This window comes from Sminthopsis crassicaudata, chromosome 3 (genome assembly GCF_048593235.1).
Source record: "Sminthopsis crassicaudata isolate SCR6 chromosome 3, ASM4859323v1, whole genome shotgun sequence".
NCBI lineage: Eukaryota > Metazoa > Chordata > Mammalia > Dasyuromorphia > Dasyuridae > Sminthopsis > Sminthopsis crassicaudata.
This window is the reverse complement of record NC_133619.1, coordinates 442,022,962-442,048,394: the sequence shown is the minus strand read 5'-3', so window position 1 is coordinate 442,048,394 and position 25,433 is coordinate 442,022,962. Positions and strand designations below refer to the sequence as shown.

Sequence of the window (25,433 nt, the reverse complement as noted above, 5' to 3'; positions counted from 1 at the left end):
CTTCCCATAGCTCCTTAGTTCTTAACCTATTTAGTAACTAAGTAACTAGATTTGCTATCTGCATTAGTAGAAGGTTCTCACACAATTTAATTATGATGATGAAATTTCAGATTAGCGGATATTTAGTTTAAATTCTTGGAGGGAATATTCACTTATTCATTTGACAAACATTTGTGTATGTTTGCTTCTGCTTTCTACTTTTTACGGGATCACAGATTTAGAGCTGATCCAAACCTCTTACTTTACTATGAAGAAACATGGCCCAGGGAGTCCAGAATCACAAAGGTAGTAAGTAGCAGAGTTTAGATTTAAACCCAGATTCTCTAGGTTCCAAGCCAGTGCTCTTTCCACAGAACAACACTGCCTCTCCAGTGTTTGCCTTCAAGATTGTTTCATTTCACCTTCTTACCAATCAAATGCTCTCTCAAGCAACCCATTTTCTTTCATTTCCCTGAAGCTGAGCAGAGATGAGGCTTTTTTGTTGTTGTTGTTGTTGTTGTTGTTGTTTTTTAACTGGCCCCATTCCCTTCTCTTGGTCCATGAACTTTCTCTCTCTTCCTGATTTAGGAGTCTATGTCATCTCCTCAGGTCACTATGGTCAGGGACTTCATCCCTACCTGTCCTCTCCCTCAGAGTCATCTTAAGGGTATTCAGTTGGCTTAGCCCAAGCTGGACATAGGACTGAATTTGTGAGGTTATTTCTATGGAGCACTAGAAATAGATTTCCAGTGCAAAGATTGGGTGACTGGTTTTCACATCTGCTAATTCTACTTTTAAGAAGAGATATCTTAATCTGGCCCCAAAATCCTCTTCCTAATTCTCTCTCCCCTTAATTCCCTCAAAGTTTCCTAGGGAATCATCTCCAGGACTCTGCTGTGTCACCACCACCCATCAGTTATAGATTTGGTCCTAAAGAGAGTAGATATCCAATCCACTCAGATAGCAAGCCTCCTGGCAGGAATAAAAATGCACCAAAAAAAAAAAAAAAAAAAAAAGAACTCATGTATCTATCATACACCTCAAACTGTATCTTTTTAATCTGTGCACACAACAATGTAGTACAATGGAAAGAGCATTGGATTAACAATCAGATAATTCTTCCCTCCCACCCCCAGGCTGGGGTTAAGTGACTTGCCCAGGGTCACACAGCTAGGAAGTGTTAAGTGTCTGAGACCAGATTTGTCCTCCTGAATTCAGGGCTAGTGCTCTATCCACTGTGCCACCTAGCTGCCCACAATCAGATAATTCTTAGTCTAATCTAATCAGATGTTTGGTCACCTCCTAGCTTTGTAATGTTGGATGTCACTTCATCTTTCTGGATTTCTATTTTCTCATATGTAAAATAAGGAGTATGTGAACTTTAAGGCCCATTCTAACTGCAAATCTATGACTCAAAATAACTAAATACTTTGATAACAGCCATAGCATGCAAATAGGAAAAAAAATCAAACTAATTTATTCTTTTATATAAAGATATCTAAAACTATGAAAAAAGTGGCCTCAGTGCCATAATCCCAGAAGGGAAAGAAATTTATATGTCTCCCTTACTCCTGCCTCTGGAACTCTGGGAGCAAAGTTATCAGGATGAGACAGGTTCAGGCTGATGACGGGATTTCTGAAATCCAAATAGAGCAAATTAGGTTCCTTGAATTACTGGAGGGTAGCAAAGACAATAAGGAAAGTAGCACAATTGCTGAAGGCCAATATAAGCTTCATTTTTGTCCCCAGGTTCCTAACTCTTGCCCCCAAGGTGTGTTGGGGGTGGAGGAGTGGAGTTGACTGATGAGTCAAGACTTCACCTTCCTTGTCAAGAAGTAGTCATAGAAGTCATCTAGGCAACTTCATGACCAATCTAGGCAACACTATGATCTGTTTACTACTCATTCACCTCTGGGAAAAATGTCAGATTCTTTCAAATAATGGTAAAACTGAGTTCAGTCAACTGACCCTGGTTTCCAGTAATGAACCAGAGTAAAGAAGAGCAGAATGGGGAAAGTTAAATATCTGATAGAAGAAAGAACCAATGAGGATCCAAACACTACTATCAAGCCTTTTATATGATAGCATCTTCTAAATATTTATTCCATATAGTTCCAGAGTGCAGAACTAGGGCTAATGGGTCTAAGACATAGGAAGAAAAAATTCAGTTAAATGTGTTTAGGACAGGAGAGATCCAAAAAATGACCAGGGATTGTGTGCGTGAGGATTACAGCTCCTAACCAATGTGCCACTCCAGGAGCTGTCCCCTATCCTCTTCCATTTCTCATTACAATTACCCTTGAGTTCTGGGGAAATAAACTCTAAATTCACAGATGAACTTATTCTTCCTGGAACCTTTTAAGTCTCTTTGATGACAATTGTGTCAGGAGAACTTAAAATTTTGCTGAGAAAAATAACTTATTGGAGGAAAAAATAATAAGAATAACTTACATTGATTCAGCACTTTTTAGTTCCAGGACACTATGGTTTCAATCAACTTTATATATATTTCCTTATTTAATCCTCAAAACAACTCTACATAGCAAATAGAAAAAGGCTTTATAGTATAAGGGACAGCATAGTGTAATGGGTAGAGAGTTAGCCTCACAGCAGGGAAGACCTAAGTTTGATTTCCAACTTTGATTTTTGTCAAATCATTTATACCCTCAAGGCTCTAGGGAGCTAGTTAAAACTATAAATTTAAGAGAAGGTGCTGATCTTCTTTGGTAGATGAAATTCCTTTACTGATAAAATCACAGGTATCTGGTTCCTTTCCCTAGTATTATTCCCCTTTTATATACAGGATGTTGTGGCCCAGATAGGTAAAGTGAAAGGTGAGAGTGTTCTTCCCTCTGAGTATTATCACCCCAGCTCACATCTTCATTTGCAAAATACTATTCAGAACTACTCAGAGGGCATTGTGGGAATTGACTAATTTCCTCTTGTAACTCAGTTCTAGAGCTAGCTCAATTCTCTTTCTTTTCTATCATAGGACTAGTCCAATTTCTCTCTTATGAGAAAACTTGATTCAATTATGGGACTTGTGAGAAAACTTTATTGCATTTTTTAAACTCAAGCTAGAAAGGTGGACCACCTCTACCTGTTATTTAGAGACTAAACACCTGGATTATGCTGACCAAAACCCCAATAAGAGTCAAAGATTTCTGCAAGAAATTTTCTTCCAATTATAAATCTCAAGCTACATATTTGTCTTATTGACAAGTGGCCCTGTACTAGTCAATCAGTTACTGTTTCCTTGTTCCTTTAATTGAATACAGAGAAATTGTACCTTTTTGCTGTCCCCACCCCGCACTGTGAAAACCGCTAATCTTTCTTCCAATGAAAAATCTGATTACCTAATCTTATATCCTGGTTTGTATCCTGTTAATTGTTTTCTTTTAAAGCACAAAGAAATTGGCCTCCTCTTGTATTTGGGTCCAGTGCCAAGCTGAGGAGGCCTGCTCCTAATTTTTTTATGCAATTGGAATGCATTGCTTAATAAATCAATATGCTCAGAAAAACCAGTCTTTGTTCTTAGTTATTTCAGATTTCACCCAACTCCGTTTCCTAGAATTTCTTCCTCCCTAATGGTATGAGCCAAGGAAAAAGAGAGGAAAGAGGCATAGGAAGAATAAGATTTTAAGTCTGAGTCAGAAAAATTTTGGTCAGCTCTCCTGTCAGTAGACTTAAGGGGTGGGGATGCAGAAGACCAGATTTCATAATTCTCTTCATTGCCCATCCTGACTCCCTCCTTCCCTTTGCTTACAGAGTCCATAAATCCTATGGCTGCTTTCAGTGACAATGATCCCATCCATTCCCTAAAACCCTATTCCTAGGGCTGGTTACTGGAGTGGAATATGTCCAATTGACTTAATTCAGAGCTTACTGTCAGATTCAGAGATGGAAATAGGTTTCATTTATTGTTGGGGTTGGGGGTTTTTTCTTTCTCTCTGAACATGCCTGGATCTGTGCCACTGATGTCACTTTGTGCTATTTTCTCACTGCCCAAGGCAGAGAAGTCTGTGTGTGTGTGTGTGTGTGTGTGTGTGTGTGTGTGTGTGTGTGTGTGTGTGTGTATGAGAGAGAGAGAGAGAGAGAGAGAGAGAGAGAGAGAGAGAGAGAGAGAGAGAGAGAGAGAGGAAAGAGAGAGAGAGAGAAAGAGAGAGAGAGAGAGAGAGAGAGAGAGAGAGAGAGAGAGAGAGAGAGAGAGAGAGAGAGAGAGAAACATGCACACAGAGACTCAGACTGACTGTAAGAAAAACAGAAATCCATTTGGACAACTTGGGTTTGCACCCTGCAGCTGATTGTAAGCCTGATGGGGAATCCTTGACCACTTTTTCTTATATTAACATAGGCTTCTTGCAAAGGACCAACAGCCTGGAGGAGAAGAGTCGAATTGTGAGTGCCTTCAAGGAGAGGCAATCCTCAAAGAATCTGATATCATGTGAAAATAGTGAGCGGGAGGCCCGGTTCCGACGAACTGAGACTGACTTCTCCAACCTGTTTGCCAGAGGTAATGCGCTTGACCCTTCATCCTTCCCTTCCTTCTAAAAAAGTAGCCTTTTGGTTTGCTTATTTCAAGGATTTGCTAGTACTAATTAATGGCTGGGGAGTGGAGGGCAGACACCAAGAAATTGAATTCATTTCTCCAAACCCTCATTCATCAAAGCTGTTTTCCTTATATCTCAGGGATAGGGACATTCCTACCTTCTCAACTTCCCAAATTTCACTTATTTTAGAAGTCAATTGAGAATGTCAGCCCCATCCCCAATTTATTATAGAAACTTCATCTTCCACAGATACCTATGGAAACCATCTTATCCAGCCTCTTAATCAGTTGAGGAATCCATTCACTAGCAGACCTGGCAAAAGTCTCTCCTCAAATATCCCTAGTGATGAGAAAGTCCACCTCCTTTTTAAACACCAATAACTTTTGGAAAAAATGTCCTAGTGTAAGGAGTCAGAAAGCTCATAATGTCCAGAAAATAGAGGACAAATGGTTTGGCTATTGATAGATAAAGGCAAGAAATGTGGGCCAGGAGGATAGAGTTAAATGATGGGAGGCAAAGGACATAGTTCAAATTTTACCTCTAGTCCAGAGGACTGATGGAGAATCATGCTATCCACAAGTGGTGGAGTCAAGACAAATATTTTGGACATTACCAATTCAGAAATTTATTTGGTTTGATTTTTCATAGTTGTTTTTCATTTTTACTGGGATGGATGAAAAGAAAAAATGTATATTATTAATAAGAAATAAATTAAATTAAAAGATAAAACAAACAAACCTTGCCTCTGATCCTCACTATCTGTGTGATCTTATATGATTCATTCATTGTTTCTGGGCTAAACAGTCTATACCGAGTCTATCCCTTCTCTATCAGGAGGTTTTTTATCATGAGTCTTGGAATCATGGTTGGTTGTTATATTGATTAAAGTATCTAAGTCCTTAGATTACTCTTGTGGTTCAAGTGAATGTCATAGTCTGAAATTTCCACATATTTTATGTTGAATTTCTTTGGCAGAGTCCCCAAATGGGTTTTGGGTATGCAACATCTCTTTCTCCATATATAAACTGAGCTAAGATTCTCTGTAACTTCTACCCTTTGGTCCAAATTCTGCTTTCTGGAGATTGTTATTTAGTCGATAAGTCCTGTCTGACTCTTTGTGACCCCATTTGGGATTTTCTTGGCAAAGATACTGCAGTGCTTTACCATTTCCTTCTCCAGCTCATTTTACAGATGAGGAACTGAGACAAAGTTAAGTGACTTGCCATAGCTAGGAAATGTCTGAACCCTAGTTTGGACTCATGAAGATAAGTCTTGTTGACTCCAGACCAACTGCTCTAACCACTGTACTACTTAGCTACTCACAATGACACATAGAATAAATCCATTCTCTTTTTTACATTACAGCCCTTCCAAAGATTTTAAGATATCCATCATATGCTTCACCTACCTACATTTCCTTCTTTTCTTTCCAGACTAAACATCTCCAGATACTTAAGGGGGGCTGTGCGTGAAGAGGGACATAATAAAATCACAATTTTCGAGGTTATTAAGTCTAACTTCATTATTTTACAATAAAGAGATTGAGACCTAAGGAGGTTGTATGACTTGCCCAGGGAAACATAGTTAAGTATATGAGATAAAATTTTAACACATTTCTTCTTAACTCTGTGTAACACTCTAGCCACTATATTGCCTAGTTGAGGGAGCATGGTCCTAAAACCAAAGTGAGTCTGGGAGTTGGGGATAGTGGTATAGATAGGAAGGAATAGGAAAGATATTACTGATTCTCAAGCATAAGTCTTCCAGATAGTAGATGTTAATTATTTGCTGCATTTCACCTCTCAGACCTTCTTCCAGCTAAGAATGGGGAAGAGCAAACTGTGCAGTTCCTTTTGGAAGTGGTGGATATCCTCCTCAACTATGTTCGAAAGACATTTGACAGATCAACCAAGGTGCTGGACTTCCACCACCCACACCAGTTGCTGGAAGGAATGGAGGGCTTCAACCTAGAGCTATCTGACCATCCCGAATCCTTGGAGCAGATCCTTGTGGACTGCAGAGATACTCTGAAGTACGGAGTTCGAACAGGTAGAGTCCCAGACAAGCAAACACTTGGAGATTAAACTCTATCCTCCACACTTTAGTTTTTTCCCCACTTCTACATGTACACATAGCTCTAAAGAAAGGCTAAGAAGATCAAATTATTTCAGTAGGCAATCAGCCACATGCCTGGTATCCTGTGGGAATGGCACAAACTTTCAGAATAATGGCAAGGGAGTAACTTTCTCTGGAAGTTCTGCCTGGCAGTCTGGTATCTTGAATTTTTTCCTATCCTTCTTGGGGGAAATCAAATGATTCTAACCATAGCTCATCGCCATTTTTAAAAATTTAGTATTCATTTATATTTTAATTTATTTTTATTTTGAATTTACTTAAACAGAACAGTCTTTTTCATAAACATAGTAGAAAGATAAAAGAATATGGGTATATGGAAGTGCAACTATTAAGTACTGCTTGCTTTAAAAAAAATGATAAAATCAACTTGTTGCTTTTGAAATATCCTACTTGTCTGGACTTCTTTCTGGTCTTTTATCTGGTCTTTTCTATTCTTTAAAGAAAAAAATATGCCTCAGTAACTTCCTTTCTTTCCTTTTCTTTTTTTCTTCTCTTACCCTAACTTTATTCCTACCTTCTTCTTCTATCCTATCTTCCAACAGGAATAAAGGAAAAGAAAAACAAAACCTTTTTAATTTATATGCATATATATATATATTAATTATAGATATATAATGAAGCAACCAAATCTCACCATTATGTGTCTAAAACTATACTTCTCATTATGTAGCTTAAGTCTATCATTTCTTTCAAAAATCAGACAGTAATTTAAGCATTTACTTATACTTGACAGATAGGAGACTGATTTTTCTTGTTCCTTTTTTTGTCTATGGTTTCCATCCCTAGTCCTGACTAATTAACTCCCTCTCTCCCTGTTCCTGTCACCGAGTAGGATTCAGACTCCTGTTTATTTTTTCTGTTCTACAATTTGTGAAATAAAAAAACTTCAATTTTCCTTATTACCCTCATTTAAAAAAAACCTACGAACTCTCAGCCAAAAATCTCTCCTTCAAGTTAAAGTCCCCAAAGGAGCAACCAGGAGGGTGATTCCAAAGACAAAGCAGAAGTTAGAGGTATTGACTCATTACTGTGGTTCTTTGTGAGCATAGCCCAGCCAGCTCATATCAAAAATCAATGGTTTTGTAGCTTATCAGTGCATATGGCAGAGAAATGTGTATTCATCCAGAACAAGGAGAAAGAAATGTATGTGTGCATAAGTAGATATCTAGAGACCCAGTTTTGCATTGGACCTTCTTTATGAGTCTCATACTAATGAAAGAATAAATTTTATTTTTAAAAAATAAATTTTATTATCTTTAATGGACAAAAATCTACTTTCTCATTTTTTTCCCCTTCCATCTCCCATTTCCTCACTGAAAAAGAAAAAAACATAAAAAAAACTCTCTTAATGATGGGTGAATTTGACTATTCACCCCTACATTGACCAAGTACAAAAAATATAACAGAATATGCTTTATTCAGCATTTTGAGTCCATGCCCTGTCTATTAGGAGTAAGATAGCATATTTCTTCATCAGTTACTTGGAATCATAACTGGTCTTTACATTCATCAGAGTTCTTAAGTTTTTCCAGTGTTATTGTATAAACTGTTGTTTCTGCTCACTTCACTCTATAAATTCATGCCAGTTGAAGCTAAATTTCCTGGCACTATTTGGTTAGATGAATTCATCTGGAATACCAAAAAGAAGAGACTTTGCTTATACAGGTTCCCCAAAGATCCACATTCCAGGTGCTCAGAGGAAGAGGCAGAATTTGGAGAGTTGCCCAAGACGATCAGTGGTACTTCTTTAATTCCTAATTGCCACTTCTGGTTAACTGAGGCAGCTTGGTCAGCAGCTTGCAGAGCTCTCTGGCCTTTCCAGTTTACACGAGGCATTCAAAAGCTGCTGAATGTAGTCTTCTCTCAGTCCTTAGTTGTTCACTTGAACACAGACCGGTACTCTTCATTCCAAAAGAATCATAGAGTCATCATTTCAGTGACCCCAAGCATCCTAGACTTCCTTTGACTTTATCCTGCTGCTTGCATTTGAGTCATTCCACTATTCAGTAGCATTTCCACCACATCTTGCCTTCACTAAAAACAAGAAAATGCTACTTCTTTTAGGAATGGGGGTAGATATTGGATCTCTCTAACCCTGGGGAGAAGTATAAACAGCCTTTATGAGCTCAACTTCGATGTTGATCAGCACAGAAGCATTGACTCATTTTATTTTTCTGACTTAGGACAATTTGCTCATCATACTGGTTATGAACTTATTGTGGACATCCCATCAGTTTAAGTTTGACCAAACTAAAAACCTTCTGTAGCTCATAGAACATTTGTCCTAGACAATCTAGTGTTGTCTAGATGAACTTTAAGAATCTGGTCCAGCAGTGATAGTTAAATAGATTCCTTTATTAAAATCTTTATATATCACAAGAATTTCCAGTGTAATTCTCCTGGGAACTCTTGGGTACAGGAGGTTACAATTTAAGAAATGCTTCCAAGGTGAACTCAGATGACTAGGTATAATCTAAATGAGTGAATGATATATTCAAGGATATGTCTATAGTCAGCCCAGACATTTAAGTGTATTGCTTTATGCTTATCCTATCTTTTTTTGCTGAGAAGATTTTAATTTTTTAACTGGACTTGTAAATTCATGGGTATAAGAAGTTGCCTGCTAGCGAGAACTTTTTTCAACTCCTGCAGAATTACCTTTTCTGAAGCTTAAGAGAATTGCCTGAGAAATGAAATGATTTCCCTATAGTTACACTATCAAATATGTGTCAGAGCATTTGAACCCAGATTTTCCTTCTAAAGTCAACTCTCTATGTACTACCCCAAGAGTACCTAGCTGAAAGTCTTTTCTTTGTCTCTCTTAAGGGAAGTTTTCTATTTCCCAACCAATCAACCAATAAACACTTATTAAGCACCTACCAAGTGCCCCAAACTATGTTAAATGCTGAGAACACAAAAAGAAGCAAAAGAAAGCCCCTGCCCTCAAAGAACTTGTAATTTAAAAGGGGAAACAATATGCAAACAAAGCTATATAAAGCATAAATAGGAAATAACTTAGCAAAGGCTTGTTGATTTAATGAATAACAGCAAAGCAGGTCATTGCCTATTGCTGTGAAATTCAGTGTGACAGATTCTCAAGGACTGATTACAGCCGTTTCATATTTTCATCAACTTTCAATATCTTTGCCACTACTCTTCTCCTCCTTCTTATGAAGGCTAAATTGTGCCAAGGCAATGACTCTACTGAAGGAAACTAGGCTTTAGCATCAGACATATTAATAAAGGTATATGAGAACAAAAGGATGTTAATCTTTTAAGAATAGTAAATATTCATCACGATACACATGTTATTGGACTTTTATTATTGTACCCTTTTTCCAGATAAAGGATACTGAAGTTTTATCTACACAAAACCTGAATATAAGTCCACTGAGTGAAAAGTTGAGTGAGATCAGTTATTTGGTATCTTGATTTAGTTTTTGACAGAACCAACTGGTTTGATTGGATGATTTACCTTCATAAGACACAGGAATTAACTGATTAACAGTTTTAAAGTCATGTAACAAGGTAGAAGATGTTCTCCTAAATTACAGCACCATTCTCCCTCTCGGTCACAGGAGGTATCAGACTAGTTCAAAGCTGAGTCACTGAATCTTATCTTGATCCAAAGGGGTTTTAAAGAGGTGATACTCTATTGAAATTGCAGGTTCTCAAGCGTTCTCAAGAGTATTTCATTTTGTTTTGCACTGAGAAATTAAACGTGAGAAATTTGCAAACCGAAAAAAGTCACAAGAAGTAGAGTGATTGGCTTTATAATGCTGCAGCTTCTGTTTTATTTTAAAACTGCCCCAGTTTTCAAACTGTTTTGTGAGATGTCACTAAGCTTTAAGCTTGATTTTAGAGAAGACAATGCCCTTGCATTGTGTGCCCCTTGGTGCTACTGTTCACATAGAGCATAGGGGACCCATAGACTATGGGTCTGACAATTCTTATGGGTTTTTAAAAAAAATTATTTTTCAATTTTATTTTCACTTCTGAATTCTCCTTCCTTCCCCACCCTCCTTACCTGGCCAGAAAGCAAGGGGGAAAAAAGCTTATTACAAATATCTATAGTCATGCAAAACAAATTCCCATACTGACTATGTCCTAAAAAAGAAAAAAAGAAGGAAGAAAAGAAAATATGCTTCAGTCTGCACTCTGGGTTCATCAGCCCTCTGTCCAGAAGAAGAAATTCTCACGTTCATGTGGCTGTGTTATTCTTGTCTTACTAGGTCATCCTCGATTTTTCAATCAACTCTCTACTGGACTGGATATAATTGGCTTAGCTGGTGAGTGGCTGACGTCAACTGCTAATACCAATATGTAAGTCCTATACCTTTTTCTTCTTTTCTAATTAGCAATATTGATACATCTTTACTGTTAAGTTGGATTGTTGGAGACTAATCCCTATTAATTTATTATAAATTGTCAAAGGTTTCTAGAAGAATTTTTTGCTGTACAATCTCTTAGGTGCACGGTTATAGTCATAGAATCATACATATAATGGATAAATAAATAATAGCTAGCATTTATATAGCATTTTAAGGTTTGCAAAACATTTTACATATGTTAATTCTTTTTTTTTTTTCCCTGAGGCTGGGGTAAAGTGACTTGCCCAGGATCACACAGCTAGGAAGTGTTAAGTGTCTGAGACAAGATTTGAACTCTGGTCCTCCTGAATTCAGGGCTGGTGCTCTATCCACTGTGCCACCTAGCTGGCCCCCATATGTTAATTCTTTAGCCAGAGTTGAAGGGGACCTTGAAAGTCATCTAGGTAAACCCTCTCTTATGGATGAAGAAGCTGAAACCTAGGGAAATTAAGCTCTTTATCTAAGATCACATAGTTAATAAATAGCAGAAAGAGAATTTGGATCCTTTAAATCTAGAATCAGTATCCTTTCAGTGCTGAGTATATAGTAGGCCCTCCATGGCTCTGTGACCTTGCACAAGTCATTTAAACTTTCCCATTCTCATTTTCCTTCTCTGTAAAATGGGCATAATAATATATGTAGGTATCTGACTCAAATGGTTAGGAGATCCAAATAAGGTAATATTCATAAAGCAGTTTGCAAACTTTAATGTTTATATAAATGTTAGCTATTATTAACATCATTACCATTCAATAAACCCTTTTGAATTGAATTCATGATATAGCTCACTGACAAAAAGATTAAAAGAAATGGTGACTTTAGAGTTATTATTTACGTTAAAACTATAAGAAAATGCCCATGTCCTCAGGAGAAGGTAATTAAACAACATTTTTTGCCCTCTAGAATAATCTTGATTCATTTTCCTATTATTAACCAAAGTCATTGACTATTATCATTAAGGTTGGTGATCTTTCTACCTTAGGTTATTACTATACATTCTAAACATTTTTTGGCAAAAAAAATTTAATCAGTTGTTTGATTCAATTAAATGGATTGTGGAATATCTTATTGTTTAATTGAATGTTACTTTCCCCCCCAAAAAAAACCCTATTAATATTTGTAGATACAGCCTTAATATTGTTCTCTGTTCTTGTAAATTTATATAAAGCTCTGGTTTTAATTTATCTGGTGGGCAATTATTACCTCTATGGCCATCCAGCAATGATCCCTAAGTTTCTTTTCTATACATTTATCCTCAATATCAGTTGTGGCAAACTCATAGAAATTAGGCTATTAAAACAGTACATAAAAGTCCTTTTAGGCTGTATATTAACTTAGAAAACCATTTATAATAACATTATCCATGTTCAATTTTTATAAAACTTAGTTTATTAAATATTTCTCAGTTATATTTGACCAGATTTGGGAGTGTTGAAACCCATATGTTTGACACCTCTATTCTATCAATCAAACAAATTACAAGTTGGCCTTCTTTTCTGGGTAGGACTTGTGGCATTTTCCTTTTTTTTTTTTTTTAATCAATGCCATAATGGTTCTGTGTCTCCAGAACAATGGTTACAATATTCACTAATGTAAATTGGAAATAGTACCTAATAGACAAGTGAGATTCATTTAGATTATCTGGTGGATTTAATTCTTGTTGAGATTCTCAGAGTTTATGTTCATAGTAAAGGAGACTCAGAAAAATGAATTTAGGTAGAGAGGTTATATGATTTTAAAAAGAAAGTCCTATTTGACATCAAGATGGAATGCAGATTACTCAAGCTTAGGATGTTTTGTTGTATTTCAAGACCAAACTACTATCATCCCTGAAACCCTAAGGCCATTTTGAAATTGTGTATTGATTTGTTTGTGTTCCCAAAGTGTAAAATGTTGTAAGTTGAAATACTTACCAGTTACAGAAAACAAGTTTCTATTAATTAAACAAGTATTCTTGCATACTTTGCTATTTAAAACTGGCATTAGAATTGAAAAAGTAAGTATCTCAGTACTGAAATCCTCAGTGGCATATGTCCTGAATAATGACATTGATCTGAAAAATGGAAAATGAAGGGAGCTTTAATTTGCCCCATCTGTGGGGAAGGGTTAACATAACGAGGTTTAATAATGTGAGTGATGAGGCATGCTATTCAGACATATGAAACCCAAGTTTAAGGTATATCATTATTTAAATGTCCATCCCAAACAAAATTCTCCCTTTGTTCACTTTGTCATTTTTGAATCTTGTTATTCTAGTTGAATCTATTTGTGATTTATCATATAATTACATAAAAGATAAAAAAATGTACTCTAATAACTAATAACTTTTTAAAATCATGGTATCTACTGCCTACTTAAAGCATCAGTTGCACTTAAAAACTAATTATTCATTAAAAAGCTAAATATGAGTTTGTGCAACTATTTTATCCATGGAGTTTTCCTGGCAAAGATATTAAAGTGGTTCACAATTTCCTTTTCTAGTAGATTAAGGCAAACAGAGGTTGTGATTTACCCAGAGTCACATAACCAGTAAGTGTCTGAGGTTAGATTTAAATTCAGGTCTTCCTGATTCCAGATCTAATGCTTTATCCCCTGAGCCACCTAGCTGCTTACAAAAATATGAGTTTACTAAAACTCAACTACTCAAAGAAATTCTTTGATATCTTCTTGTGGTCTGAAGGAGACTCTGGATTCTAAAAGGGCATGCCAATGGAGTATAAATTCTGACAGGTCCTACTAAGCTGGGAAGTCTTCCAGCATGGGCCTGGCAAGTATACTGTCTACCCAAAGACCAGCCATGCTAAGTTTAGAGAACTACTTAACTGGAAGGGTGGCTATCTGGCAATGCTTTATTTATTTATTTATCTTTGGCAATATTAACTATGCTGAGCATCCTAAGGTATGGAGGGGCATCCACATGGATGGAGGGAGGTACCCATGTCCTTACTAATCTCAGATCTTTTGAAAAAAGAGTTCAGGAAATATAGAAATCAATGGGCAGTTGATCATAGAACATAAGTGTCTTTTTTAAATGCCTTAAATTAATTCCCTTGACCATCCTTAAAGGATTAGTGCCTATTTTGTCAGCTTTTTTACTTTTTTTTTAAACTACATATAATTTATTTTTATATAAAAATGTGTAACTGGTACCTACTTTTAAATCAATTAATTTATGAAATCATTGTGTTTTGTAGGAAAAACATGTTAGCATTAAATAGCATAACGAAATGTCATTGATATTTTTTCTTCCACATTTTAATATCGGCATACATAAGAGAAAATTAAATTCTAGTGTCATGGTTGATAATTTTTTTAAATATACATTACTTGATTCCTACTATGGTCTTTAAAGACATCAATTAAGTTTCAAATAAAAAAATAAAGATACCACACCAGCTTTCCTGTATTGTTTTTACATAAAAAAAAATTTATATGACTATCTCTGAGTAGGCACATAGATCAACTTTTCATGTTGTTTTACATTCCCATATTTAAGCCAACCCTTCACTGTTTTTCCTCCAACATATCTGGTTAATTAATATTATCTTACCTCTGAAAATTTATGACCCAAATACCTTCTTCAAATGCTTTTCCTTTAGCAGGAAAATCACACAAATTTTATTTCTTTTTTTCCCTTTTCTCCGCTTTCCTAATTTAAGTTGAGCCACGAAATGCTAAAATATATTTCACCCATTGAAGGTCAAAGCAAAATCCTTTAATGGCATGTGGTAATTGCAGCTGTACTGCAGAGTGGATATTTTAAAAAATATGATAAAATTCCAACAGATCAATAGAGAACATTATTTAAAATAGTGAAATAGTTTCTGTCAGTTCTCAAGACAAGGCATTGTCTAGAAAAGAGGTAATAACTATTATCTAGAAATTGTTCTAAGCCAATTCTATGAGAGGATCATGAAATGTGGCAGAAAGGTCAAGTTCTTTTAGGGTGAATTGCCTCCCTGCTGACAGTCATCGCCTCCATCTGGATGCAGTGTTCAAACTATTTCTGGGAAAAGATGGAAAAAAGAATCAAGCTTTTCCAGGTAGGGTTTACATCAATGACACACTCATTACCTGAGTTACATTTTCAACTGCTAGGCAATTATTAGGAAAAATAATGACTATATTCCACAATTCATGTAGGTTTGTGAAGTGTATTCCCCTGTAACATCATTAAAATGGCTACCCAAGACATTTCTGCATTGTTAGCACAGAAAAGATATTTATGTATTTCAGTTTGCTATCATCCCATCAGCATATGCCCTTTGTTTCAGGACACAGGCTCCCAAGCCAAAAGTCCAGGGCAAATCCATGAGAGATTTCAGACTAATGTGTTGGATGCTACCCCTCACATCCCATCCCCCTATAAGGGCATGTGGTTTTCCAGAGCTGTTTGATACCTATGTTGTTTTTATCATAGAGTCAGCTTTCTCATGTCCCACTCTTTGTGACCCCATTTGAGATTTTTTTGTCAAAGTTACTAAATTATCTCATCTTTTTCTTCTTCATTTTACAAATGAGGAAACTGAGGTAAATCATGTTAAGTGACTTGCTTAGGATTATACAGCTAGTAAATATCTGAGGCTGAATATGAACTCAGTTTTTCCAGACTTCAGGTTCAGCAGTCTATCTACTTTTGCTACTTAGCTGCCCCTTGTACATTTGTTTGTTTCTGCCTACAAATGCTTATAGACAATACTCAGCTATAGTACCAAGATCACTCAAAGCTCCTACATCACTTCATTAGTAATTCAGAGCATCCAAGCCAATGATTTCATAGAAATTGCAACTGAGAAATTTTCCCTGCAAGTTGCCATGATATTGTATGCCTTTCTACAAAAGTGCATATGATCAGCAATTCGTTACCTAGGAGAAAACTGCAAGGAAAACTGGGAAAAGTGGTCAACTCTGCTTTGGCTGAGTTAGCAGAATAACAGGAATCTCCTCTGTACTTCTCCTTCATTCTACTGCCCTGTCCTTCCTATCTCTGGTACTCTCTGATCTTTTCATTAAAGATAATGTTAGAATGTCAAAGTGTAATGGGACCTTACAAGTCATCTAGTTATCCTATGTAGTGATCCCCTCTGTGGCATCCCAACAGACAGACCAATATCCATATTGTCAGTGATACTATTTCACAGTCCATTCCACATTATATGCTCAAATTATTTGGAAGGCTTTCCTTAAACTCAGACAACATACCTATGTCTTCTCCTACATAGTTCTAATTCTTCCAACTGGAATTACACAGAAGAAGCCCACTCATTTTCCTGCACCCTTTCAAATACTGGAAGACAATATCTTGCCTCCTCTTAGTTTCCCTTCAGTTTAATATCCTCAGAACCTTCTAATGGGAACTCACACTACCCTGTTCATCTGCTTTTGAAAATGCTTCAGCTTGTTATTTTTGTTCTTAAGCTGTGGTAGCCAGAAGTGGACTCCACAATACAGATGTGATCTGACTAGCTCTATTATCTCCTCCCAACTCTGGACATTATATTCTAAATTTTATGAAGTAGTCAAATCTAGAGGGGAAGAAATTCCCTCTCTGAGTGAAATACAATAAATGACTCACCTCCACCTTGCTCCTAAGATGAGAAGGTCAGAGAAAGTTCTACATATAATCTTTTGATAGGGAATCACCCCAGGCCAGTATAGAAAGTTTAGTCACCTTCCCTGGTGAGTATATGGAAAAACTCAGGTTATCCTCAGTATTGCATTGATTCAAATTAGTCAACTCAATGTACTCATTTCTTGCTTCTAGGGCTCAGTTCCTGTATTTCAACCTAGACCTTTTGTCTAAGGTCCTGATTTCTTCTTCTCTGTTCTTCCCACGTTCTCCTCTTACAATATAACTTGCTGCTGCTTCCTGACTTGAATTCTGATCTCTTGATGTCCATAGTGGTCCTCACCTGTCCCAGAAGGGACAGCCTCTATCAGAAAACAGGCAGAATGAGGTTCTTCTGACCATACATGGTTCCCTCTTAGGGAGATATCAGAGCTAACATCAGCAGTCAGAAGATACAAAATTATCCTAGAAAACTGGACTTCCTTGCCAGATACTAGGGAAGGATAGGGCTGAGATCAGGCACCAAGGACAGAGAGCTAACCTGAAAGGGAATTGTCCTACCCAGATCAAATAAGAGTTTTCAAGTAGATTGTAGCAAAAATCAGGAGTAAGGAGGCATGGAATTAAACAGATTATATCATCAGAGTAAGATTAGAAAGATGGATAGATGATAGAGAAATAGATAAATGACTGATTGATAGATACATAGGTAGATGATGGATACTCAGATATATACATAAATACAAAGATGATAGATACACACATAGATTGATACATAGATGATAGATACTTAGATAAATACATAGATTGATAGATAAATAGATTATAGATAACATTTATTAAGTGCCTATTATATGTGGTTATGTCACTTTATCCTCATAACTTTCTGTGTTATCATTATCCCACTTTACAGATGGAGAAACTGAGACAGAAGGAGGTTAAGTGACTTGTCTATCACACAGTTAGTAACTAAGTGTCTAAGCCAGAGTTGAAAAGAGGTCTTTCTGATCCAAAGCCTGTGGGTGTTCTATCCTTTGTACTGCTTAGCTGGCTGTAAGACTTGAGAATTGAGGAGGAAGCAGAATTGGTTGGTACCAGATTCTCTTGTTATTGAATTCTCTAAACTTTCAGTTTTTGTAAGTAAATGTCTTTTTTTTAAATGTCAAGCATTTTATTTTTTCTCCCTCCTATTTCCCCATTGCAAAAAACAAAAAGAAAAAAGAAATCTCTTTTAACAAATAAGCACAGTCAAGTAAAACACATTCCTATATTAATCATTCCAAAAACCATATACCTTGTTCTGTATATCCATCACCTCACTCTCGGAGATGGATAGCATTTTTTCATCATTGGCCTCTGGACCCATGGTTGATCATTGCACTGATCAAAGTTTTTAAGGTTTTTTAGAATTGTTCATTTCTACAATGTTGATATTACAATATGAGTTGGTCTCCTACTTCCTGAACCTTTCCAAATCCTAAGAGTGCTGGTTAGCCACCATGGTGCAAGGGCAGGGGCAGGCCAGAAGTCAACATGAGCAAACTTGTACCTGATCCACCTGAGTAAGCAACTAGGACAGGAAGATCACCAGCTCAGACAAAGCTGAGGCTAATTAGACCTGGTCTAAAGCCAGGCAAAGGGCAAAAGGCTACAAATCATGACATCCCATTCCTCCCTTGTCCATCTGGTTCCTAACTGATCATCTGACTTGGCTTGGCTACTAATGCACTCTGTGGTCAAGGTTGACCAATCCTTGATAAGTTTCTGATCTCCTGGGTTTCTGACTCAGTTGGTTCCTCACCTTACCAGACAGGTCAACTCTAACAAGGCTTCTTAAGACATTTCATGTGTATCTGTTATACCCACTCTGGCCAGCTCACAGCAGTGATACCCACATCTCTACAGTGCTAAAACAGTTCACCCTCCCAATGGGTTTGGAAGCTCACATACTCTGCCAGCTCACTTGTTCACTGATGTCACACATCATGAGTTTGCAACTTGGTACTTTAAATAGCACAGGTCTTACCAGGAACCCTTCTCTCTTCTTCTTCCTTTACGACAGCCAGTCTCCAGCATGCCATCAGACATAAGGGATTGTTGGTTGCCATGATGATGGGGCTCAGAGCAGAACCAAAGCATGATTGTGGCCCTCCAGAGGTGATGGTAATTAAAAAATGACAACCAAGTATTCTTCCTCCTAATCCGAAGAGTAGCGAACAGATTCTTTTTGGTTAAAAAATTCTACCACAAAAAAATACCACCAGCAATGTCATGAGAGCTCCCTGGGATCATTTTTCTCTCATTTCTATAATTGTCATTAAATTGATTGTGTTTCCCCCCTACTCTTGGAAGTGAGAATTGTTGCTTGCATCTTATGTCTGAAAATGGGCTTTCAGACGTTAAAAAAAAATTGTTAAGGCCAACAAAAATTCCATTTGGCCCACATTCTCCTTGGCCCCACCCTCACTGACTGATATTGCAGTTTCCCCTCCCTCAGCAGATTCACCTTCTCTTGATCTCCACGTGACAAGGCATCAGCCTTCAGCTCATGATCAGACTACTGCAAAGACACAGATGCTCAAGGAGACCAAGCAAAATGGATAGCAAAGAGCAGCAGAGCATTTTAACTATCTTTCAGGCCTGCTGCTTAATTTTCATTAGACCTACCTTGATTTTTTTAGGCCCTGAATTCAGGGGCATACTCTTATTTTCATAACTGGATCAAGGGGACCATTTGGCAGTTCATAACCTGCTGCTGGAGATTCAGTTTGGCATAAGACAAGCACCACATGCCAGGCCATCTGATGCCCTTTGTCTAGAGTAGATAGACATACCAGTTGACTGCTTTCTTGTTATTTGTAATTGGCAATTAGAAAATCATCCTTTATAATTACTCTTGACAGATATTGACTACATGGCACTGTCAAAACAAAATTGTCCTTGGGGATTATCAGTAGAAAAAAATCCACATGGATAATTGCACTTAGATTTTTAAAACCCAAGCCAATATTTCTAATTATTTTCACAGCTAGCTTTCTGATGTTCATGATTAAAAAAAAAAAAACCTAGGATTTTTGGCATCATCAATTCATATTGTATAAGTATAAAATTAGCAGTTATAGAATTTTTTTCCTTGCAGTCTAATTTATATAGAACTGTCCATATATCTATAATGAAGATGTGCCTTGTCATATAATCCTAGGCTAAAAGGAACCCAGAGAAGTTGCCTAATCCATCCCTATGCCTGAAGGTAGGACCATATCCAACTAATCAATCAGGAATCTCTTATTCTCTTAGTAACCATTTAAAAAAATAAATGATAAGGAAAAAGTGTCAGCTGGCAGGTTTATTTAATTTTTTTCTCACATACTTGTCCCTCTTTAGGTTCAATGGGAACACATAAAATTTTCACAAAATGATTTGTAAATAAATCATAATTTTTAAGTTAATTTTATAATTATAAAATAATGGGATGTGTAAAAATAAAAAAGCAAAACCCATTATATTTGCTGCATTCTTACTGAGGCTTTATCTCTATAATTCCTGAACCACTGCTCAGTTCAGTGAAACTTGTGGTAAATCCAGTAGGGGAAAGAAATCAACAAAACAAATTTATTGGTTGAACTGACTACTAGTCTCTAATAGTTCTGTCTAGGTTCAGGCAGAGTCTTTCAAATAAGTATTGGTATCTTGGAAAAGGTATGAATGCTTAGTGTTTTCAAATAGTGTCTACAACAGCAGATTGAAGTGAAGAATTTTAATTATCTGGGAAATTCATCCAGATAACTAATTTAATGGTGTCTGGCAACTTTTGACTGGTGACTTGCTCTGTCTTCAATAAAGATATTTCATTAGAGATTTTGGAAGATCTTTCTGAAGAAATACAACTTCCTCTAACTCAGTTCCTGAAATTAGTGGTTTGTCCTCTTTATTCATCTTCTTTTTCCCCACCATTTTTTAAGGTTTACATATGAAATTGCCCCAGTGTTTGTCCTCATGGAGCAAATAACACTTAGGAAGATGCGAGAAATTATTGGATGGTCAAGTAAAGATGGTGATGGCATTTTTTCACCTGGTAGGTTTATTTTTCTTTGTCTCATTTCATTAAAGCCATAAAGTTTAGAGGTCTGTTCTTTGGATTGGAGGACACTTGACAAAATTCATCCAAAAGGTTTGATGGAAGCATATTGAAAGTTTCCTAAAGTTTTTCTAGTTCTCCAGTTTCCAGTTAAAACAAGTGCTTGTTTTAAGGAGTAAGATTTAAGGAATTTTATTTTTAGGTGTAAGGATTTTATTTAAGGAATAAGTTATGAGTGTGTTGTGTTCTGGTTTGGGTAGGGTCTACATATGATATCCCAAAAGTCTTAGTGAAGTTGTAAATTTATATATTTAAATTTCAATTGTAAATTTTAAAACTGTGTTTGCAAAGTAAATTATGTACTTTAAAAAATTCTGTTGCAAATATCTAGTTAATTTAGATTATGTAATATCCAGATAGTTGGAGTAAGAAAAAAAAATGTTTTTGTCTAAATTGATTAAATAATTGCTTCAATTTCTGGATTTCACTTTCTCTGTAGACAGAGGTTCTGCTTTTGTCTAAGTTTTCTAAAATCACTTAGTTTCAAACAGAAATATAAATGATTGACCATTCAATGCTCTTTGAGGAGACCTGGTGTTCAGTCTTCCTACATGCATTTATTAAACACCTACTGTATTCAAAGCATTATGGTAGATACTAGAGATATAGTGACAAAAAGTCTTTCAAGAAGCAAGTGGATTGGGGGACTGAAAATTCAGGAGGCAAGAACTTTCAGGAAGTTCCTTTGTTTTCTCTCTGAATTCATCTATAACTTTTCTGTGCCTCAGTTTCCTCATCTATAAAACAGTGATAATAATGCTTATTATTGCACAGTTTGTTGGAAAGCACAAGTAAAATGTTTCTATGGGAATAGCTTCACTTATCACAGTGACTGACATATAATAAGCACTCAAATTATTGATTGACTTTATGATTGAGTCATTATCAACCTCATATTGAAAACAGAAAGGTTATATTTCTTGATTACTATTGCCATTACTCCCTTTTTCACTTCTGCTTAATTTGAGAAAGGTGGGCCACTGTGGAAAAACCAAAAGCCAATTTACAAAGGAGAATCTAATAATGAAAACTTCTACCCCCAATATAGATGGGAGGATAGAAGCTGGGACCAAAAGGGCCCCAGTATCCCCATAAAGGGGATAGCCCAGTATGTCCCAATCCAACAAGTTGTCATTTCTTCCCATTTTTTCCACCCTCCCTTATATTGTGAAATTCAAGCACTGACTTTGTTGTTTGGTGGAATAGCAAGCACAATGACAACCCCACCTTAACACAAGGCTTATTTGGTTATAGGGGGTGCCATATCCAATATGTACAGCATCATGGCTGCTCGATATAAGTACTTCCCAGAAGTCAAAACCAAAGGCATGGCAGCTGTTCCTAAACTGGTCCTCTTTACCTCTGAACATGTAAGTTATAGCTCCTGCTCATGGACTTTAGTCTATCCTAAATGAAGGTCTTCCTTGTCAATACATGGCTCTTTTTCGTTGCAGAGTCACTATTCAATAAAGAAAGCAGGGGCCGCACTTGGCTTTGGAACAGACAATGTGATTCTGATAAAATGCAATGAAAGGTAGGAGGGAAGAGTGACTGCTAAATTTTTTGATGTATTAAATGTGTTCATCTGTTAAATTTGTTTTACTGTGCTTAAGGGCTGGTTCAGTGCAATGTGCCAAGCTGCTAATGAGCTGGTGAAAATATCTGATTAAATTACTTTCTTCTGCATCTGAAGCTCCTTCACGTGCAGCCTTGTTGATGCTTCTTAAAAAAAAAAATCTATCTCCTTCTGTTACAATTACAGGGGGAAAATCATCCCCGCTGACTTGGAGGCAAAAATTCTTGACGCCAAGAAAAAGGTGAGTGTGGTAGAAAAGTCTAAACAAGAGTCATCAGTCCTGAGCAAGCCTGAATACTTAGTTACCCACACATGACTGTGAGCAAGTCATTTATTGTCCCTAAGCTTCAGTTTCCTCAAATTAAAAAAAGGATAAGATTTATCTTATATTCCTACCTTATAGTTTGTTGTAAGGAAAGAGTTTTGTAGTATGATGTTATGCAAAGGCCACTGGACCTGGAATTAAAAGTCTTGGATTTGAGTCCCAACTCTGACTTAGCCAAGCCATTTAATTTTTGTGAATCTCAGTTCCTCATCCAGATAAATAGATGGATATTTAAAGAGAGAAAGAGAGAGAAACTCACAAGGTTATTGTGATAAAGGTTTTAAAAGACAATGTGCTATGTAAATGTGAGTTCTTAGAGTAACATAATACAAATAATCTCTAGTATTTACATTTTTAAATCTAGTTTTGCTCTAGAAATCAAAAGACTTTAATAAATCAAAACATTATTTCATGAGAAATAGCCTTTTGCAGCAGATAGTGAGATGGCTTTCACAATCAGGGAAAATATGCATTCAAATCCCATCTCTGATACATATTGACAAAATCCAATCTGTTGGTGCCCCTATAAAACTCTTTAAGATGACAAGTTGCATAGCAGGTCCTGAACTATATTGGTAGAGGGAATTTTCCCATTGGAATTACCAATTGATCAAATTACAGTTATAGACTCCCAAAATATCATTTAATGTTACTTCTAACATTTTTTCTTCAATTTTTGTTGATTTCCAATTAACAGGTTGGCTTGGATCTCTAAAGCTCTGTCTATATAGTGCACAAAAAAGCCACTTGAAAGGTGAAAAATTCAGCCAAAAATCAATTATTTTGTCCACATTATGCTAAATAACTTTTTGTTCTTCCTTTCTTCTGAACTTCCTTTTTTTTCTTGCTCAGTTGCTTGCTTGCTTAAACATCCTATGGAACACAGCTTTATTTAACTTTTAACTTGCTTTTTATATTGGTACAATCTCAGTTTAACATTGGAGTCTGTTTAGCAGAGCTAGTCTCATGTTCTAGCTTATGGCATATAGTAACATGTCTTTGCTGATCTAATCTCAGCAAATTCTATTAAGTGAAAAATCTTGTCGAACAGATGTATTCATAAAGCCCTGCCATGTTACAGTCAATCCATTTAACTATAATGTTGTTTTGGTTTAGCATTCTTGCCTTCTGCTGTAACAATATCTATTTTCTGGGCTTTCAGTAGACTGAAGACAAAAATAGATGAGAAGGAAAGAAACTGGTAAAGTTTGAGCAAGAATAATTCAACAATTTCAACTCAACATACATTTATTAATGACCTGCTCTATGTAAAGTAAATGATAAACTCTGGGGCTAGAAAGATAAAAATAAAGTCTTTGTCCTCAGGGAGATTACATTCTATTCAGGCCTCACTACACCAATGGCATATAGTCCAAGGAAAATGGAAGTGGAGAAGAATATTAATAACAGAAAGGCTCATGGAAGGCTTCCTGGAGGAGTGGGCATCTGAATTGAGTCTTAAAGCAAGATAAGAATTCTGAGAGGAGAGGATGAGGAAAGGTAGCACGCTAGGTATGGAGGCTGGCTTGCACAGAGGCATGAGATGGAAGTGGAGCTAAAGTACCTCAAAAATCTTGACTCCCAGATGTCTCTAAATTCATGTCCATTTCTTCCTTTATGTATTTTGATATATCTAATATTTCAAATTCTGAAAATGAATGGATTTTTGTAACTAATTGCTACATTAAGATAATCATAAACCAAAAATATTTTAGAAAGGATGACTACTAAGAAGAATGGACAATATCTATATTTTTTAAAAACCCCACAAAGGTCTTATATGATATCATTGGACAGTTTGGCCACTTTACATAAGAGACAGCAGGAAATACTGATAAGAGCCCTTAAAATCAGATGACCTAGGTCTCCTTTCTGTGCCTCAGTTTCCTCATCTGAAAAATGAAGAAGCTAAATTTAGATGGTCCCTAAGGTCCTTTCCAATTCTATAATTATGATTCTATGAATTATGTCTTGGTCACATCAATTATCCCAATCTGGAAGCATTTTTAATACATTTTTACTGATGTCTTTGTCTTTGTATCATTGTCTTTACCCACACCCATAGATTAAACAAGAAAAAAAAAAGAGAAGGAAGGAAGGAAGGAAGGAAGGAAGGAAGGAAGGAAGGAAGGAAGGAAGGAAGGAAGGAAAAAGAGAGAAGGAGGGTGGATGGAAAAGAAGAAAATAGAAAGGAAAGAAAGTATGGAGGAAGGAAAGAGAAATAAAGAGAGAGAGAGAAAGAAATAAAGAGAGAGAGAGAGAAAGAAAGAAAGAAAGAAAGAAAGAAAGAAAGAAAGAAAGAGAGAGAAAGAAAAAGAAAGAAAGAAAGAGAGAGAAAGAAAAAGAAAGAAAGAAAGAAAGAAAAAGAAAGAAAGAAAGAAAGAGAGAGAGAAAGAAAAAGAAAGAAAGAAAGAAAGAGAGAGAAAGAAAAAGAAAGAAAAAGAAAGAAAGAAAGAAAGAAAAAGAAAGAAAGAAAGAAAGAAAGAAAGAAAGAAAGAAAGAAAGAAAGAAAGAAAGAAAGAAAGAAAGAAAGAAAGAAAGAAAGAAAGAAAGAAAGAAAGAAAGAAGGAAGGAAGGAGGAATTTTATATCTGATAATGTATATATCATTCTGTTCTAGTCTCGCACCACTGTTTTGAGGAAGAGATATGTTTCATTCTGTTGGAACCTTCTTTAACCATCTCTAATAACTACAGGATGTTTTTTTTTAATGAAACAATTCAGCTGCCATCAGTTGAAATCAAACTTTGATACTTCTTGGTTCAAATAAAAACTGCTAAATATTAATTAA

The 25,433-nt window shown here is 36.2% G+C and overlaps 1 protein-coding gene across 4 annotated transcripts in view; it reads left to right on the top strand.

The window, feature by feature from the left end:
• GAD1 (glutamate decarboxylase 1) overlaps positions 1-25,433 on the top strand; it is a 55,841-nt gene that overhangs the window by 9,518 nt on the left and 20,890 nt on the right. For 2 of the 4 annotated variants that reach the window (XM_074303150.1, XM_074303151.1), the window contains exons 4-10: positions 4,334-4,492; positions 6,336-6,578; positions 10,898-10,988; positions 20,567-20,679; positions 21,997-22,112; positions 22,197-22,276; positions 22,505-22,559. In XM_074303150.1, the coding sequence (XP_074159251.1) occupies positions 4,334-4,492; positions 6,336-6,578; positions 10,898-10,988; positions 20,567-20,679; positions 21,997-22,112; positions 22,197-22,276; positions 22,505-22,559 (857 nt within the window). Of the gene's footprint in view, positions 1-4,333; positions 4,493-6,335; positions 6,579-10,897; positions 10,989-18,666; positions 20,681-21,996; positions 22,113-22,196; positions 22,277-22,504; positions 22,560-25,433 lie in introns of those variants that run through there. The other 2 variants (XR_012488274.1, XM_074303152.1) reach the window with 2 other exon arrangements.